The sequence below is a fragment of the Panthera onca genome, chromosome F1, assembly GCF_046562875.1.
Source record: "Panthera onca isolate mPanOnc1 chromosome F1, mPanOnc1 haplotype 2, whole genome shotgun sequence".
Classification (NCBI taxonomy): Eukaryota; Metazoa; Chordata; class Mammalia; order Carnivora; family Felidae; genus Panthera; species Panthera onca.
In genome coordinates, this window is record NC_138355.1 from 67,627,137 (window position 1) to 67,644,882 (window position 17,746).

Consider the following 17,746-nt stretch of genomic DNA (forward strand, 5'->3'; position numbering starts at 1 on the left):
GGAAGTGTTGAATCACGGTATTGTACACCTGAAACTATTACACGGTACATTAATGTATTAAAATAAAAACTTAGGATATTTTCCTCTGTGGTCAGCAAGGCAGAATTAAACATCGTATTTATAACAGGCGCTGTTGAGCATAGAGCGAGGAGGCGAATCCAGGCTTCTGATTTCAGGTCTCTTCCCTTTCCCATCTTATGATGTGGCAGTTTATCTAAACCGTTTAGGAACTCCTTTATTTATTTATTTATTTATTTATTTATTTATTTATTATTAAAAAAATTTTTTTTAACGATTATTTTAATTTTGAGACAGAGAGAGACAGAGTATGAACAGAGAAGGGGCAGAGAGAGAGAGGGAGACACAGAATCGGAAGCAGGCTCCAGGCTCTGAGCCATCAGCCCAGAGCCCGACGCGGGGCTCGAACTCACGGACCGTGAGATCGTGACCTGAGCTGAAGTCGGACGCTTAACCGACTGAGCCACCCAGGCGCCCCAGGAGCTCCTATATTTAAAAACCTGGACACATAGTCGAATGATTGCAGGCAACAGTCTGGAGGAGAGGTTTCGGCATCAGGGTTTAGGTCTCTTCTGGCAGCTGCTCTTGGGTCCGGCTCTGACGTTTAACTCCTGAGTGCACAGGTGGCTTGTGGTGTGTCGGCTGTTGTGGGCGTGTGGATGGAGGGAGAATACGGGGGAAACCTCCCGCTTTGGTCCTCGGACTCAGGAAGAGTGGCCTCGTGGAGAAGTAGTAAGGGAGCAAGGGGCTGGGTGAGGCGATGCTGCCTCTGGGGAGGGTTAGGACAGGTTTGGTCCCCACCCCACTTTCCTGCTCAGAACAGCCCTCCCTGGCCCGCCGCCTCCCTTCTGCACACAAAAGGACAGATCTGAGGACCTGGGTGGCTTCTAGTCCAGAGGGAATTGAGGTAATAAGTAAGAGTTGGCACTGTGGGTGGTCTTGGTGGCAGGGGGAGGGGTCCTGTCATGCTGTCGGAGAGACCCTTTCCTTCTGGAGGAAAGCTGCCTTCTCAGGGGTGCCAACTTTGGATGTGGGGGAGGGTTTCATGGTGGGCTGAACCTGAGAGCACTGTCGGGGAGGACCTTATGGCAGATAAGGGCGCTCGGGCCCAGTTTTGACCTCTCAAAAGCTTCTGTAGGAAGCCTTGCTTCTAGGATGCAGAAATCTCAAAGACCTAGGGCAGAAACTACAAAGAGATGACAAGACCTTGGAAGAACTCTGGCTTTCCCGCTTAGAATCTCAGCCGCTTGTACGGCCAGACCTTACTTGGGGTGAGTTCCTGGGATGGCCCCATCCCTTTCTCAGGAGAAGGGAAAGGAAATCCCTCCTTTAAGAAGACAAATGTCATTAAGCAACGGGCAAGTAAGCCTTCCGAACACAATACTGAGGAGAAAGAGGCATGTGCCTGAAGTGTCTAACTCTCCCTACCATCACCGGAGGTAAGAGTGTAGGAGGTTCTGTGCAGGCGGGAAACCAGAAAAGCTCCCAGAAGCTCTGGGGGAAAGGACAGTTTCCTTAAAAGGCCTGGTAGGAGTAGAGATTTTGGTTTTCAGCCTTTTTTTGGTGAATTGAACAACTACTCCTGACTGCTGGTGGTTTATCTCGTATTACCCAAGAAGTGCCATGGTGTGTGTGCAAATAAAGCATACTTTCATGGTTCTTACTCCCAAAAGAACACAGCTCTGTTTGACCAACTTCTTTTTCTCCAGAATGGCAAGAGGGAAGCTGGCTCCACGGAGAGAACTGGCAGCCAGAGAAACTGACGAGCACGGTCAGACGTGATGTGAGAGTTGAGCGGCTCACAGCCGTGGCCACCCCTCTGGGGACCACACAGAATGGAACCAAAGCCATTGGTATCAATCAAATAATAGAGGCTACACTTTCAAGAACGAAACTGAATTTCTTAATCTTTTTTTTTTTTTAATACACGTCTCCCCTTTCCCAAAGGTTCTGATACAATTTCACTATTGACTATTCTTACCTTGCTGAGATTTTGCCCAGTTTCATTTTCCATAGGTTATATTATGAAAGTTCTAGAAGTTTTTATTTTCCACCATAAAAGAGCCACATTTAATATGCTTTTAAGACGTCCCCTGCCCCACTCTAGAAACACAGACACACTTTCTTAAACATAATGCCCATCCTCCCTGACCTTTCAAATACCCAGATGAAAACACCTGGACCAAACTTGGGCATCTACGGAACCAGAAGATTTTATGGTAGGGGTGCTGAAGGAAGATGGGCACATCCCATTCCCGAAAGGACTGCACAGGACAGACTTGGAAGTTTGGAGGCAGTGAAGACACGTGTTGCTCAGGGATAGAGGTCTCTTTTTTTTTTTATTTTTTTTTTTATTTTTTTAAAAATTTTTTTTTTTTTCAACGTTTTTTATTTTATTTTTGGGACAGAGAGAGACAGAGCATGAACGGGGGAGGGGCAGAGAGAGAGGGAGACACAGAATCGGAAACAGGCTCCAGGCTCCGAGCCATCAGCCCAGAGCCTGACGCGGGGCTCGAACTCACGGACCGCGAGATCGTGACCTGGCTGAAGTCGGACGCTTAACCGACTGCGCCACCCAGGCGCCCCAGGGATAGAGGTCTCTTACGGGCAGGGTCAACATATTAAATGTTTCTTCTCACAGCTCTGCGTAGAGCATCCCTGACCTCCTTGGTCCTCGGACTGTAAACAACATGGTTCAACAACAGGGCTCAACAAAGGAGTGATGATGGTATAAGTCACTGAGAGAAGGTCTTTTTCTATTGAGTTCTCTGACTTGGGCTTGAGGTAGATGACGGAGGCACAGCCGTAGTGGACGATGACCATCGTGAGGCGGGAGGTGCAGGTGGCAAAGGCCTTCTTCCGGCCCCGGGCGGAGGGGATCTTGAGGCTGGTGGAGACGAGGAGGACATAGGTGATGAAGATCAAGCCCACGGGGACCAGGATCACAGAGGAACTGACACCATAATTGTTGGTCTCAATGACAGTGGTGTCATTACAGGAGAGTTTTAGAACAGGGAGGATGTCACAGAAGAAATGTCCGACCACGCTGACAGGAGGGTAAGGTAAACATGGATGTCACCTGGACGGCCGCCACGGCCAGGCCAAGGCCGAAAGCTCCGCACATCAGCTGGACACACACCCTCGTGCTCATGACGACTGTGTACCTCGGGGTTGCAGATGGCCACACGGCGGTCATAGCCCATGACTGTGAGCAGAAATCAGTGGCTGCTGGCTAAGGCAACAAAGAACAGCCATCTGGGCGGCACAGCCTGCCGAGGAGATGGGCTGATTCTGGGCTAGGAGATCAGCCGGCATCCGTGGCCTGGTGACCAGTGTATATGCAGCCTCTGAACTCACCAGCATGCTCAGGAATAAGTACACGGGTGTTATGGAGGTGACGGCTAATGCAGACGACCGTCACGATGATGGCATTGCCAGCTGGGGTTAATGTGTACAGGATGAGAAAGACCACGAACAGAGTGGGCTGATGCTCCTGGAATCTGGAGAATCCCAGGAAAACGAACTCGGTCACTTCTGTGACGTTCTTTCTCTGCATTCTTCAGTTCCAGCGTCCGAAAACCATGTGGGGCGGGGGGGGGGGGGTGGGTAGTCAGCACAGAGCTGGGATCAGAAAGGGTTGTAAGACCCGCACACACATGCGCACGGTCTAATTTTTGGTCTATAACCAGGGTGCTGGCATAGGTCTTATGGCTGGTTTATCCCCTCCTTCCTTTTCAGTTCGTGATGTCTGATCTTCCCTTAAGCCTCCGGCCAAGGACTCAGCATTTGATGAGACCACCACATGGACCTTTTCAAAGTATCCTCGGGCATGCTATTTTTGTAGGGCACGGATGGGGGGCTTTTTCCTTCCCACCCCCTTTAATGTTTTATTTTTGAGAGAGAGCCTGAGTGGGGGAAGGGCAGAGAAAGAGGGGGGACAGAGGATCTAAAGCAGGCTCTGCGCTGACAGCAGTGAGCCTGATGCGGGGCTCGAACTCAGCCGAAGTTGGACGCTCAACTGACTGAGCCACCCAGGAGCCCGGCTTTTTCCTTTAATAACAGCCCACAGGGGCCCTGAGTCCGTGCTGCCCCAGCTTTGCCTGTGTGTCTTCCAGGGAAAGTATAAGCAGCCGGGACAAGAAAATGAGTGTCAGGGAGTCAGGCTCTTACTGAGATGGAGTCACTGCTGGGTAGCTGTCACTTAGGAAGAACGTGGGACAGGGTACAGGTTGCAGAATTAATCTCAGGGACAGGATCTTCAGGAGCACTTTAGCGGGTGTGAAGATGAGGTCTTCTGGGCTCAGCCCGAGGTGTTCGGTCAAACCGTTGGCAGATCGCTTTGTTGTAAAAGTGCTAACAGGGACTTGAGGGTTTAGGGGCAAGTAAACTAAAGGGAAAAGGGGAAGTTACTGGAAAAGCGAAGGACCAGCAATAGGATAAAAGAAATAACTGATTTTGGGGGCGGGAAGGGCAGAGGGAATTTTCGGGGTGAAGAATATAATATTTGAGTTTAATTTGCTAAACTGTGCCATGATGTAAAGTTCCTCAAGAGCCCCGGACCTTCAGGGTGAGCTGCTGTGTGTTCAGTCTTGCATTAGGGGTGTTGGGAAACGGAGAGAGGCGGCTGACAGCACAGTGTGGGAGGGGAGATGGAGTGAGGAAGACAGGCTTGCTGGGAATGAGTGGAAGCAGTGCCAACCTCTCTGGTCTTACCTCTCCCCCTTGTAAGCACACGCGGGCTTTCCTAGGAGTTTGCTGAGGGACTCTGGGACAGCCACCATATGTCAAATGGTTTGAGCCATTTTACCTAAAGACCAAGATCACCGCGGCCAGCAGCAGTCTGGAGAGTTGGGGTACGTTGAGGAAACTTCCTAGGAATCTTGGAAACACAACGTAGGAAATGTTGCAGACTTTCCGGAAAGGACTCCATCGTGGAAAATAAGGAGGCAAATGTTTAAAGTAGAAACGGGTGGGGCGCCTGGGTGGCTCAGTCGGGTAAGCACCCGACCCTTAAATTTTGGCTCAGGTCATGATCTGATGGTTTGTGAGATCAAGCCCCGTGTCAGGCTCTGCCCTGACAGTGTGGAGCTTGTTTGGGATTCTCTCTCTCTGCCCCCTTCCCTGCTCACGTGCTCTCTCTGTCTCTCTCTCAAAAATAAGCATTTGAGAAAAAAAAAATGGGTGTGCCACAAAACAATTCAAAAGATCAACTGGAAAGAAAGGTAGATTCCAGAGCGACTATGCAACTCTCTAGGCAGCTTTTTAGAAAGCATGAGGTAGAGCTATAATTTAAAGTTAAAAGTAGGGGTGCCTGGGTGGCTCAGTCGGCTGAGTGTCCGACTTTGGCTCAGGTCATGATCTTGTGGTTCATGAGTTCAAGCCCCCGCGTCGGGCTCTGTGCTGACAACTCAGAGCACGGAGCCTGCTTCGGATTCTGTGTCTCCCTCTCTCTCTGCCCCTCCCCAGCTCATGCTGTGTCTCTCTCTCAAAAATAAATAAAAACATAAAAAAAAAAGTTAAAAGCAAACATTTGATTCCTGAGTCTTGCCAGCTACGTTTCAGGGCCAAAAAGCCCCATGTGACACGGGGCAACTAGATTGGGCAGCCGACCTCAAGCCTTCCTTCCCTCGGAGAAAGATCTGTTGGAGGGTGCTGCTGTCGTCACTGTGGATGGATGTAGGGACCACACCAAACAACAAAACCACGTAAAGAACAATAGTAGGGTTAAAATCTGTGGATGCACATGTGAAGGTGTGTAAATTATTTTTCCAAGAAAAAGCCTGAAAGGAGATTTACCTGACATTCTTAACTGTTACGTGGGGGCAGGGGCAGTGAGATTACAGGACATCTGACCAAGTATTCACAGCGAGGACGGTGACCCTCGGTTTAAAGTACTTGGGAGCATGAAAGTACGGCTCCTAAAGAGTTAGGAGAAGTCCGGGAGGAGACCGGAGAGCGGACATCGGATTGAGCCAGGACGTCATTGGTGATTCTTGGTTAGTTTCAGTAGAGATTCTTGGTTAGTTTCTTGGGCTGGAAGCCTGGTTCCAGGGAGTAAACAAAGAACTCCAATACGTCCTGGACGAGAAGCACAGATTGTATCTGCCTTTTCTGTTTCTCCATGAGCCTGTTGTAACGAGTGCCAACAAGTGGTTAAGGAGACACTGAGCCAGGAAAGCGGTGCCCCACATTTGTGGTAGGGGAGAGGAGAAAATACCGAACTGAATGGAACCAGGAGGGGGAAAGAAAAAATCCCTGGTCTTTTATTTAAATTAGGGTCTGAAAAGTGCCGCTTTCATCCCAAACCCGCCACAGATTTGGTGTAAGTTTGCTTCCTGTAAATACGAATTTTCTTTGAATAGATTATAAAGGTATAGGCTGGATGGCTGACTTCTGGGGGAAAGAAGTAACTTTTTTTTGCCTGTGGGGCACAGCGGGATTGGATTGAGCAGACCATGAAAGGCGATCTTAAGACCTTCTTAAAACGTGGAAGGAAATGCAGATGTTCAGGTGCGCACCAAGACCTGTGCGAGCTCACAACAGCGCGGCGTTCTTTCCGTGTTAGGATCCGCTTAGGGGAGAGGTGTGCGGGGTGTGAGGGAATGGCGAAGCGCCGCCGCTAGGGGGAGCTACCGCCCCTCCCGCCTGAGTTGCACAGTGTGGAGGCCGGGGCGCTGTGCTAACTGGGATTCACCCTCCACGTGGTCCATCCTCTCAGGTGGTGGCCCACTACGCTTCCTACAGCCCGTGTCATCTGCTCACGCTGACTTTTCCTAGAATTCTTCCCAACCATATTCCACATCCGAAGCCCTGTTTTACCGCATCTTGTTACGTTTCCAGTGATATTTGGGCGGCGAGTGCAGATTAAGGGTAATTGCCTGCTTAGGTCCCTTGGTAGCCTCTCTTTGGAGTGTAGGAGCAATCCCAAATTATTACTGAAGAGCGACGCGTGGCTCAAATGACCACGCAGGGCTGTGGCTGTCCCTGGAGGGGAGGGTGGCCCCGGAGGGTGAGATGGGAAGTTTGGGACATGGGACCGAATGCCCGTGTTCATCCTCCTTGGTCTTCTGTTCTTACACAGAAGACCTCGCGGGGCAAGAGACGCCAGTTGCCCTCCTTGGGAAGGGAGAAGAGGTCATGGGGAGCATCACGGAGCCAACAGTGTGGAGGGGGTGGGTGGGTTCAGCCAGTGCCCGTTGCCTGGGATGAGCTCTGGGCAGTTAGAACGTGTGTCGGTGACCGTCAGGACGATTTTGGCATCAGATGGCCCCTCCTCTCCCTCCCTCCCTCCCTCCCTCCCCCCACTGGCCTGCGCAGCCAGAAGTGACGGCAGCCGTGGAAGCAGCCCTTCTCCCACCCAAATCTGAGCCCTCCTGTGGCTGAGCCCTGAGGGTGTTTCTGTGTGGGGGACACACCGGTAGATGATCTCGGAAGCGTGGTCCCGCGCAGAAAGCTTTCAAAATGATTTATACATTCCAGAAGGATAAAAAACCCTCTGGGAGAATAAGAATACAGAAATGTGCTCAGGCATCAAAATTGTAGTCGTGAAGCCAGGATTTCTAGTAGAGGAGGAAGAAAAATAGAGGGAGGAAAACACCGAGGGTGTAAAAGAGACACCATTTGCAAGGGGAAGAAATTAGGACAAAACCCATAGGTGCTTGTCAATGCCTAAATCTTCCTAAGCAGAATAATGTGCCTAGAAACAGAATCTAGGTTTAAAAAACGTGAAGCGTGCAAAGTGGGCTGAGCCCCGTGACGACATTTTGTGCGTAAGTACGCAAACGTGTGCATGAAGAGAATTGCGAGTTAAAAAAAAAAACAAAAAAACAAAAAAAACCACGACCGTGCCTTTTTGCCAGACTTTGTGCCCTGTCCTTTACTTTTCTTTGCAAATAAGATAGACCCAGGGAGCCAGCCAGGGAGGAATTAAGAATCTGATTCCGTGAACTGTTTGAATAGAGGAGACTTTTCTTTGGGACAGAAGTGTCCTCCTACCCGGGAGACCGCCTACCTTCTTGAGTCTGGGATCCGCCCGTGTTCTTTGCACACCAGGCAGCCGTGACTTGTTTGCAAAAACTCATGGCAGGTGGCAACTCGGGTAGGTAGGGATGAGGTTTGGGGGCAGGGACGGAAGGGGAGCGTGGCGAGTCCTTTTTATTTGTAGGAACACGCCAGAAAGTCACGGCAGGTGATTTGAGGTTCTGGAGTCCTTCTCCTCCTCTGTAGCACCCCTGATGACAGTGAGCACCTGTACTATGCAAGGACATGTGCTGAGCGGGTCCTCTGTACGCGTCCTCACGCAGACCCCCACGAGGCAGCCACGAGAAGTGGCTGACATGCCGCCTGTCTGCCTTTGCCTTCCCCAGACGCAGCTGGATTCGCCCCCCGTGGACCGTGGGTCCCAGCGCAATTTCTCCGCGACGTTGGTGCCGTCGCTTCCGGCTGCGGTGGCCGTGTGCCGTGTGCCACACGTGACTTTGCCACCACTCCACCTGCGCGGTGGGACCTCCAGGCGTGTTGGGCCCTCAAAAGAGTGGCCACAGCCAGACAAAACCTAGACGGCAGGTTCTGGAACACAGATGGAGTGGAGTTGAGAAGCTAGCTGCTTGGCCCTGTCAAGATGAGGAGTAAAGGTGACTCAGGTGGGGCTTCACTTTCCTTCTGCTCCTGAGCGTTCTTGGACCCCCGTTTACCGTAAACCACAGGAAGCGCGAGGCACACCTAGAACGTCTCGGCATTGTTCTCCGGATGTGACTGCACGCTGGGGCCCTAGCGGGAAGGTAAGAGGAAGGCTTTTTCACCCAAGAAAAGTCCTTTGTAGACTTCTCCGGAGCCGTGAGGCTAAGTGCTCTGACCTGTTTTCCTGTAGCTTCACAAATGAGAACCAGACCCTTGTACAAGACAGAGGTTCAAACACTGCTTTTCTTCCTAGAAACGTCTGCAGGTTTAGGCCTCTCTCTGCACACCTTTGCACACTCTCCAGTCCTGCTCCTGGGCCATCCTACCTTCCGGGTCCTTCCATTTTCCTTGTGAGTTCTCAAGGACTGAAGTGGTTTCCTGCTATTTTCCTTGTTGTGACCACCATTATACCTGAGAAGAGAATGCCTCAAGCAAGCAGCCAGAGATCCCATCTCTATTTTATTGTATTTAAAAAAAAAAATTTAATGTTTACTTATTGTTGAGAGAAACAGAGCATGAGTATGGGAGGGGCAGAGAGAGGGAGAGAGGGAGACACAAAATCCGAAGCAAGTTCCAGGCTCTGAGCTGTCAGCACAGAGCCCGACGCGGGGCTCGAACTCACAAATGGCGAGATCATGACCTGAGCTGAAGTCGGACGCTTAACTGACTGAGCTACCCAGGCGCCCCTCCCATCTCTACTTTAAATGGTGTTAAAATGGAACTCTTCCTTCTTCAGTTTGGAAGGAACCATCGATGTGATGCTAGAGAATTACAAGAACGTGACGCGGATCCACTTACGTGAATGTGCCAAGGAAATGATTCGGGACAAGTTCAGTGGCTCTTGTATCATTGGGCAAGAACAAGGTGTGCAGAGAGATGGACGTGGGCTGGGAGCTGTGCTGGGGAGAGCCGTGGCTTCACTGCTGTTGCTTCGAGAAAAGAGCAGGTCATGTTCCTGGTACCTCGACAGGATGCTTGCTGGGATTTCTACAGTCTTCACCTCAAGTCTGGTAGTGGTGGCGGGGGGTTGCTTCCACAGCGTCCCTCAAAGCTTAAAACGTGCTCCAAGCTATTGGGAGACTTCAAAGACTTGAGCGAGCTATGGCCACCGTAGAAGCAGAGAAGTGTTGTCTGTGTTCCCTTCATCCTAGCCTCCTAGAGTTTACGGGGACAAGGGATCCAGTTGCTTTGGGAGGAGGTGGGGGTCATCTAGAAGGAAGAGCCGGCTGGCTTGGAGTTGTGTTGTGTTCTGTCCACAAGAGCCATCTCAGGAGGTAGAAGGTCTCCAAAGGCAAGAAACCGGACAGGCATTAGATCTGGCCGTGGGAGAAGTGGCAAATGATCCCCGAGAGTAAAATAATCCGTGTAACTCAGAGTTGAGAGGGGGGAGTTAGGATATCAACCGGAGATCGAGGAAAGCCTGACGACGGTGAGGTATGGATTACGACATAGAAAGTATCAGATGACCCAGACTTACTAGAATGTAAACTCCAAAGCCAGTCCCATGATGGTTTCACTCCGTGCTGTGTTTTCACTGGGCATAGTGTCTGGGACAGAGTAGGTGCTCAAGAAAGAAACGGATGATGCTACTGGAAAGTACGCTGGCTTCGTTTCTTGAAACTTGTTTTAGGTTCCTTGACGGGGGTGGGGGGGTTGTTAAGCTAAAAGTGTCTACTATTAAGAACAGGCAGGGGGCACCTGGGGGGGGGGGGACGCTGAGTCAGTTAAGCGTCTGACTTTTGGTTTCAGCTCAGGTCATGATCTCAAGGTTTGTGGGTTCAAGCCCCACATCGGGCTCCGTGCTGATAGTGTGGAGTTAGCTTGGGATTGTCTCTGCCCTCCGTGTCTGTCTGTCTGTCTCTCAAAGAACTAGCAATGGCGGACAACACAGCGTCTAGGCAAACGTGTGTCTGTGCTCCTGGTGGAGATACGTACTCTATAGGAAGAGACCCGTCTTGCTAGGACACGGAGTACAGGTACAGAGCTCACAGGACAGGAAGGGTGGTCGACCTTCAACTCTACAGCAAGCCTTGAGTTAAGGGCTGGCGAATGGAAACTAATGTTTCCACGTTGCATTTCCTTCTCACCAGGGAGCAGGTTGAAATGTGCTTGTGAAGTCCCCGTGACTCCACGCAAGCACCCCAACAAACCGTGGCTTCTACCCACTCCTGTCTGCCCGACCCTCTTGACCCGTGAATGGGGCTCACAGGTTCCGTCTTCCTTCCTCGGATCTGGCGCCTGCCTCGTTGTCGATCCTGGGTGAGTGAGTTTGAAGTCATCACTGTTGTCATTTGGAAGCTCTCCTGGATGTGGTCTTTTCTGATTTCCCTCGGCCTGACGCCCCGTTATCCGTGGGCAAAGCCTGCCTTGTTTTTCACACACAGCTGCATTCTCTTTGGGGTCCTTCTCTAAGAAGGCCCCTCGTTTCTGCTGCAGATGTGTGCCTGGTGGCTTCTGTAATGACGGTAACTCCTAATAAAATCCGACAAGCATTCCGTAGCATTGTAGTTAGAACGTTAGGTGCTGAGAGTGGTGCCTGAGGGGATCAAGTGACGGAGGGCAATGTCACCTCAAAGGGTTTAAGGTGGAGATCTGTAGGACTTTGAACTGGGAGGTCCCAAGCAGTATCCTTGGTGACTTGAGGACCGGAGGAAAAATCCAGCACGATACGCTGGTAGTGTATGGGCTTTGTTGTTTTTTGTTTTTGTTTTTTTTTTTTTTTAGAAAAAAACGCCGCGTTTATCTTCCTGTGCAAGGAATGCCAGACGTTCCTACGTTTTGAGTTTTCGTGCCTGCCTGCCAGTTTTCCTCATTACTTGAGGTCAGGTTCCCATTGCTTTTACTTACTCGAGTTGTTTCTCTGATGTGACCTCCGACCTCGTTTGCATCTCTGATCTCTCTTGCATTTGCTGGAAAACCAAACTGGGTTCCTGGTGGAATTTTGCACACATCTGGAGCTAACAGAATGACGCGGAGCTGGTGAGGATCGCCCCTGCGCCGCTCCCTGAGCCTCGGGCGGGTGTGGTGACCCATCCTTTAAGTCACAGCTGCCCCTCCCCCCACTCTGCACCCTGCTTGTGCTCCAGAAGAACGCACTGACTTCCAAACAAGCGGATCAGAGAGTGCTGGAGATCGCAACAAGTACCCCCCGGATGCAGGCGGCACAATGCAACATACTTGTTTTCCTCGGCATCATGCAGATGGGGAAATTGAAAAAAAGCAAGAGCCACAGGCAGTGGGATCTCGTGGGCGGCGGCCTTGAGCGGGTTCCTGGCGCCTGGGTCGCGTTCGAGTGCTCTTGTTGAGTCGGGCTCAGCTCCACACCAGGGGCTTGATGATGACGTGCCCTTTCAGCTCATCGGTCAGCACACACCAGCCCAGGACGTTGGGGTTCAGGTGGGAGCCCTGTTGCACCAGTAGGATCTGCTCTGGGGACAGCACAGAGTCCCACGTGTACGAGTCCCCGATCTCCCCCACCAAGGACTGGGCCTTCTGAAACCCCCGTCCGAAGGCATCCAGGACCATCTTGGGGTGACCTCCTACCGTGTAACCCTGCTTCAGACCCTTTTTCACCAGCGGCTTCCCATTGACCCAAAACTCGGTGATGCCAGTGGAGGACTCCCAGCTGGTACAGATGTGCACGGGGCTGGGGGCCGTCTCGGTCACTTTGAAGGTGGCTTTGGTTCTTCCGATGTACAGGGAGTAACTCCCAACTTTGTCCTTGAAGACCAGGAGCCCACTGTCCTTGCCCGGGGCGTTGTAGGAGAGGCTGTGGGTACGGAGCAGGTCACCGTAGGCTCAGAAGCACAAGGTGGAGTTCTTCAGAGGGTCCTCCAGCTTTGGGGTCAAGGTCACATAGGCAGTAGAAGATTCTCGAGGGAACACAAACACCTTCCCACTGAGGTCCGTGGGGTAGAGGAAGATGACCTTCACCACACATGCAGGGTGAAAATGACCTACCCACCCCCCTGTCTCATCTCGTGCTCTCTGGCCCTCCCCCCCCCCCCCCCCCCCACCTGACCACCATACCTGTCTGAGCAAAGACTCCCAGGAGGCTGGCCAGGGCAGAGACCCAAAGCAGCAGCTTGTCCATGCTCGGCCTGGGGCTGTGCCAGCAGCAGAGTGACTGGGCTGAGCATACAGAAGGCACCGTGCTTGTACCCCACCCCCCAGCTTCTGAGGCTCACCTCTTAGGCCTGAGGCTCCCCTTGGTTTATATGCGGCTGTAGGACGGGGCTTGGGGGATTTTCCAGCCTGTCTCCAGGGTCAACAGTCAGAGCCCCTGATGGAAGGAGGGTTGGGAAATCACTGGGGCTATTTATTAGGTACGGGGGCTGCCGGGGAGCCCCGCCCCCTGTGACCTGGTTCCTGGCAGGGAGGGGTGGGAGGTGGAGCCGGGGGCGGGAGGAGGGGCCCAGTCAGCCCATGGAGGTGGGGGACTCACCCCTGTTCTCTTTAGGAGCCTCTGCTGAGACCTCCTGAGCTCTGGCCTCCCCGGCTTTGCGTGCGAGGCCTCTTTCCATACGCCTGTAAAGTGGACTTCTGTTTACCTGATATCCTGGGATCCTACTTTCTGCAGATCCAGAAGAGTCCCTTCACCTTTGATCAATTCAATACTGAGCAACATGGTCCGTGCCCTCGGTCAGGGACAAGAGAACTGGAGGGTGCACTTTGTCTCCCCGAAGCTGACATTTTCACTATTACTTTCCTCTTAGTGTGGTGGTTGTTTCCTTCTGCTGGATTTTCCCATTGCTCATTAGGACTGACTTTCCTGGCAATCTGTCCACTGTCTGCAGAGATGTTTGCACAGCCCTCTGTTTTCTTCTTCGAGTCCCTGGCATGGAGAGTGTATTTACGTTAAGTTTTGGTGATAGCCTGATTTGTGAGTTACTTGCGTTTATTCATTAATTCCCACGCACGACACTAGGTGCTGGGGATTCAGTGGTGACCTACCGTGGCACAACATCAGTGGGACCTCTGTCTCCATTCCCTCTGCTGTTACTAAAAATGCCAAGAATTCTCTTAACCGTCATTCAGGTTATCTTTCTAAGTCTCGGCATTTCCCACTCTCTGACTTTTCCTAGGCTAGATCCCAGGTTGTAAAGCCTTACCTGGCTTGTTGCATAGTAAGGGCCCCTAATGGAGTTGGGATTATACACCTTATGCTTTCTTTTTTCTTTAATGTTTGCTTATGTCAGAGAGAGAGGGAGGGAGGGAGGGAGAGCACGCGCACAGGTGGGGGACAGAGGATCTGAAGCGGGCTCCATGGTGACAGCACAGAGCCTGATGTGGGGCTCGAACTCATGAACCATGAGATCATGAGCTGAGCCGCCATCGGCCACTTAACCGACTGAGCCACACCCAGGCGCCCCCACCTTGTGGCCTCTGAATTAACAGGTCCTTCAGCTCGGAAGCCAGTGCCATCCACGTTCTGCTGCAACCTCCCCGTCAAATCCTCCCCTCCTCCCCTTGCTGTTTCTTGTGCTCGGCTCCCCTGACTGCATTCTTCCTGGTCCTTGCCTCCGTTCTGCCTTATCCGTCTGTTTTACACGATTCTGACATTCTTTACAATCTCAAAAGGCTGTCCTGATGTCTCAATTAGGCGTTATTTTCACCTTTGACTCCCCGGGAGGTGGAGATCAAAGACATGAATAGAATCTACTAGTGGTTGACTATTGGGAGTCACTAGGGCTCTGTGAACCTTGGTTTCCTTTTCTGAAAAACACCTCCGTGTTTTTGTGAGGCTAAATGAGATAAAATAATATGCACAGAGTGCACAGCGGCGTTTGGAGGCTCTTATTTCCAGTCCTTTAATGGACATTACCGTTATCTGTCTCCTATTACAGATAAAGAGTGTATTTACCTGTCCTCCTCTCCTCGTTGAAGCCGAGCACGAGGGCTTACTCATTTTTAGGGGACCCATTTGATTTAATTACTCTTGCACATGAAAAGAGCCTGGTGTATATTTGTGGCTTCAAAGGATTCAAACAGGGCGAGGGCTCTTTACGTGAAACCGCAGCAATAAAAAGGAGAATCCAGTTGAGTGGTGGGAGCAGGTGATGCCAGAAGTAACCTCTACCGGGAACCCTGGTGCCATGTGGTTCCCCTTCCCCGATGCTCACGAGTCCCATAGAAGTTGAGAAGAATACAGGGCTCACCGACCTCTCCTAGCGTCCGTCATGAACGATCATTCCATTCGTCACAAGTGGCTTGGAGATCAGTGTGGGAGAGAACCTTCTCTCTGGGGCATGACGGTGTGGAGCTGGCCTGGGAGGTGAGTGGTCCTGGGGAGGTCAGAGGTAATGGAGTTTATACTGCCCCCAGTAAATGGGAAAAGGTGGGGGCGGGGAGGCCGAGTCTCTTTTTTTAGTTTCCTTCTCTGGAATGTGTTTCTTAGCCCTTGGCAGAGAAAAGTCGGAGCTTTAGGAGTCCTCAAATTGGACGTGGGATCCTTCCAGGTGCAGAGAGGAAGGCTCTGATGTCAGCATATAGGAAAACCGAATCCTGGGTCTTCAGAACTGGGTGGAGTTCTCCAAGCGAACCATCCCCGAGGTGGCCGAGAGGCTCCTGGTGCCTCCCTGCCAGCGGATGTTCAGGGCCGAGGTGGCGGTTCCCGTCTGGGTGGCTCTGGAAGGGTTGAGGGTCGGGGAGGCAAGATGGCTCTATGTGGATGTTGAGTAGGAGTGGGGCCACCGATGTGTCTCAGGTCGACTTGTTCTGGTTACATCAGTTGGCAGGCAGTAAGGTTTGCCTAAGGGGGCATGGGGGGAAGAGGGCAGTGCCAGGAAAGGGTGTGGCATGAACTCAGAACTGGAGAAAGGCAGAGGTGTGAGAATGGAACATTGCCTGAATGCTTGAGACCCTTTCCAAGGCTTTGGGTGTTAATGGAAGACCTTAGGTCACGGTAGCCACTGGGACAGACTGGATAGGGAGAGACTGAAGCAGAACATGAGCTAGACCAGCATTTTGGGGCTAATAAAGGATTATTTGCTATGTGTTCTGTTGGCTGTGAGGAAACCTGAAAGCATTTATTTGTAAGCAACGGAAAGACCATGGAGACATTAAGACAGAGCATTAATCTCATAGGCGGTCGTGGAAGTCAAAGGCACGTAATCTTAGACTGATGGCAGCATCTTATGGTAAGAGGAGAAGGACAAGGATTTTTTTTTTAAAGATTTTAATTTTTTAAGGAATCTCTATACCCGACGTGGGGTTCGAACTCACAACCCAGGAGATCAAGAGTCGTACACTCCGCTGACCGTGCCAGCCAGGCACAGATGAGGTTTTTTTTTTGTTTTTTTTGTTTTTGTTTTTTTTTTTTAACAGATACACAGAACGTGGATCAGATTTTTCTCCAAAGTTAACGACTGTGTGTGGTTTGGGAAACTGTGGTGCTTATGCTGCAGAGTTGAGAGGAAGGAAGGAGCTTCTTCGGAGGAGGTGGGGGGAAGTCTGGCCACTCCGATGCTGAATTTGAGATGATAATAGGATTTACACCTAGGAAAGGCCAGCGGCACATCTGTGATATATGTATGCCACTTGGGATTAAAAATACAAGCTTCGCAGATGAACACAGGGGAAGGGAAGGAAAAAGATAAAAACAGGGAGGCCAACCAGAAGTACAGAGAAGAAACTGAGGGTTGCTGGAGGGGAGGTGGGTGGGGGCATGGGCTAGATGGGTGATGGGCATTAAGGAGGGCGCTTGGGGGGATGAGCACTGGGGGTTCTCTGTAGGTGACGAATCACTGGGGTCTACTCCTGACACCGATAATACATGGTAGGTTCGCTAACTTGAATTAAAAAAATAAATAAAAATACAAAAAAAAAAACGTGCAAGGTTCAGAGGAGTCGACCTCTAATACATGGAAACAAACAGATTCTCTCCTCCGGTGGGGAGGAAATGATGTGTCGGGCGGGGGGGGGGCCCAGCCCCGTCTCGAGGGAACATTCGCATTCATGGGGTTGGAGGCAAGGGAAGAGGAGGGAGGCGACCGTGCTTGGCAGAGAGAAGGGTAGCGTATATACTGTCATGGAAACCAAGTTAGCGTGTTTGCAGGAGGAACCGGCAGGCGGTGCCCTGTGGCATGGAGAGCATCAGCGAGATCGGGGTGGAAAGGATGCTGGATTTAGCAATAAAACCTTCCTCGGTGACCTTTGGCAGAGCAGTTTCCTTAAAGGGAGCGTGGCAGAAACCGAGTCGCGGGGGACGATGGAGAAGAAGGAAGGAGGTGTCCCTCCCGAGGATCCGTCATTCTGGCAAGTAACGGAAGGAAAGAAGCAGGATTGCTGTAGGGACTCAGGAGCCAGCGTGTTTTTCTCTACAGGTTTTAGATTCTCTTCTTGACAGAAGCCTTTGTTTCTCTGCTTCCCACCCTGTAACATTTTCCCCCAACGACAGAGAAAAATCAGTGTCCACCTGAGATCACGACTGACCTTTCTACCCAGCAGCTATTTCAGACTCTAAATGCCACACTGCAGGCTGCCGGCTGGCGTCTCGTCCCCTTCCCCACGCTGGCAGGGTCCCAGGTGCACCTCTGTCCAGGAGCCTGGGCACCACGGCGTCTGTCCTTGATCTCACTCTGTTCCCAGTTTCCGGGTTCGTCTATAAAAGACGATCCCTGACAACTGTGTCACCTTTCGGGTTCAGTCCTCTACCTGGACCCCACGACCTCCGTGCAATCTCACCTTGGAATTCAGAGTTGCACCCGAAAGCCGCCTCCTCCAGGATGTCACCGGATTTACTCAAGCGGCATCTGGGGGAGGAGATGGAAACAGAAGAGCAAATACGGCGGTGGGGACACGGGGTAAGGGTGCTGAGCGTCGAGAGGAGGTTCCTTCTCTGTGCCGGAATGTGTTCCCCGTCTTCGGAGGCCGAGCGCTCGCGGGGACGAAGCCCGGGAGGCTCCTCGCTCGGGCGGTGGGAAGAGGCCTTGGCTGGGGCCGCCGTGTCTCGCTCTTGCCCTCTCGTCTGCCCCGACCCCGTTTCTGCCCACCACCCAGATCCAGGTCAGAGCAAGAATTTTCTCGCTCGAGCCATCTCACTCCTATC

General features: G+C 51.7%; 1 protein-coding gene and 1 pseudogene across 1 annotated transcript; both read right to left on the reverse strand.

Moving 5' to 3' along the window:
* Window positions 1-2,639: 2,639 nt before the first annotated feature.
* On the reverse strand, window positions 2,640-3,574 carry LOC132686682 (olfactory receptor 10J5-like; annotated as a pseudogene).
* An 8,381-nt stretch (window positions 3,575-11,955) lies between these two features.
* Window positions 11,956-12,790, reverse strand: APCS (amyloid P component, serum). Its single transcript, XM_060644570.2, is given in 2 exon segments — window positions 11,956-12,607; window positions 12,732-12,790. Coding segments are annotated over 2 exon segments (657 nt in total). The 3' UTR covers window positions 11,956-12,009.
* Between the last annotated feature and the right edge of the window lie 4,956 nt (window positions 12,791-17,746).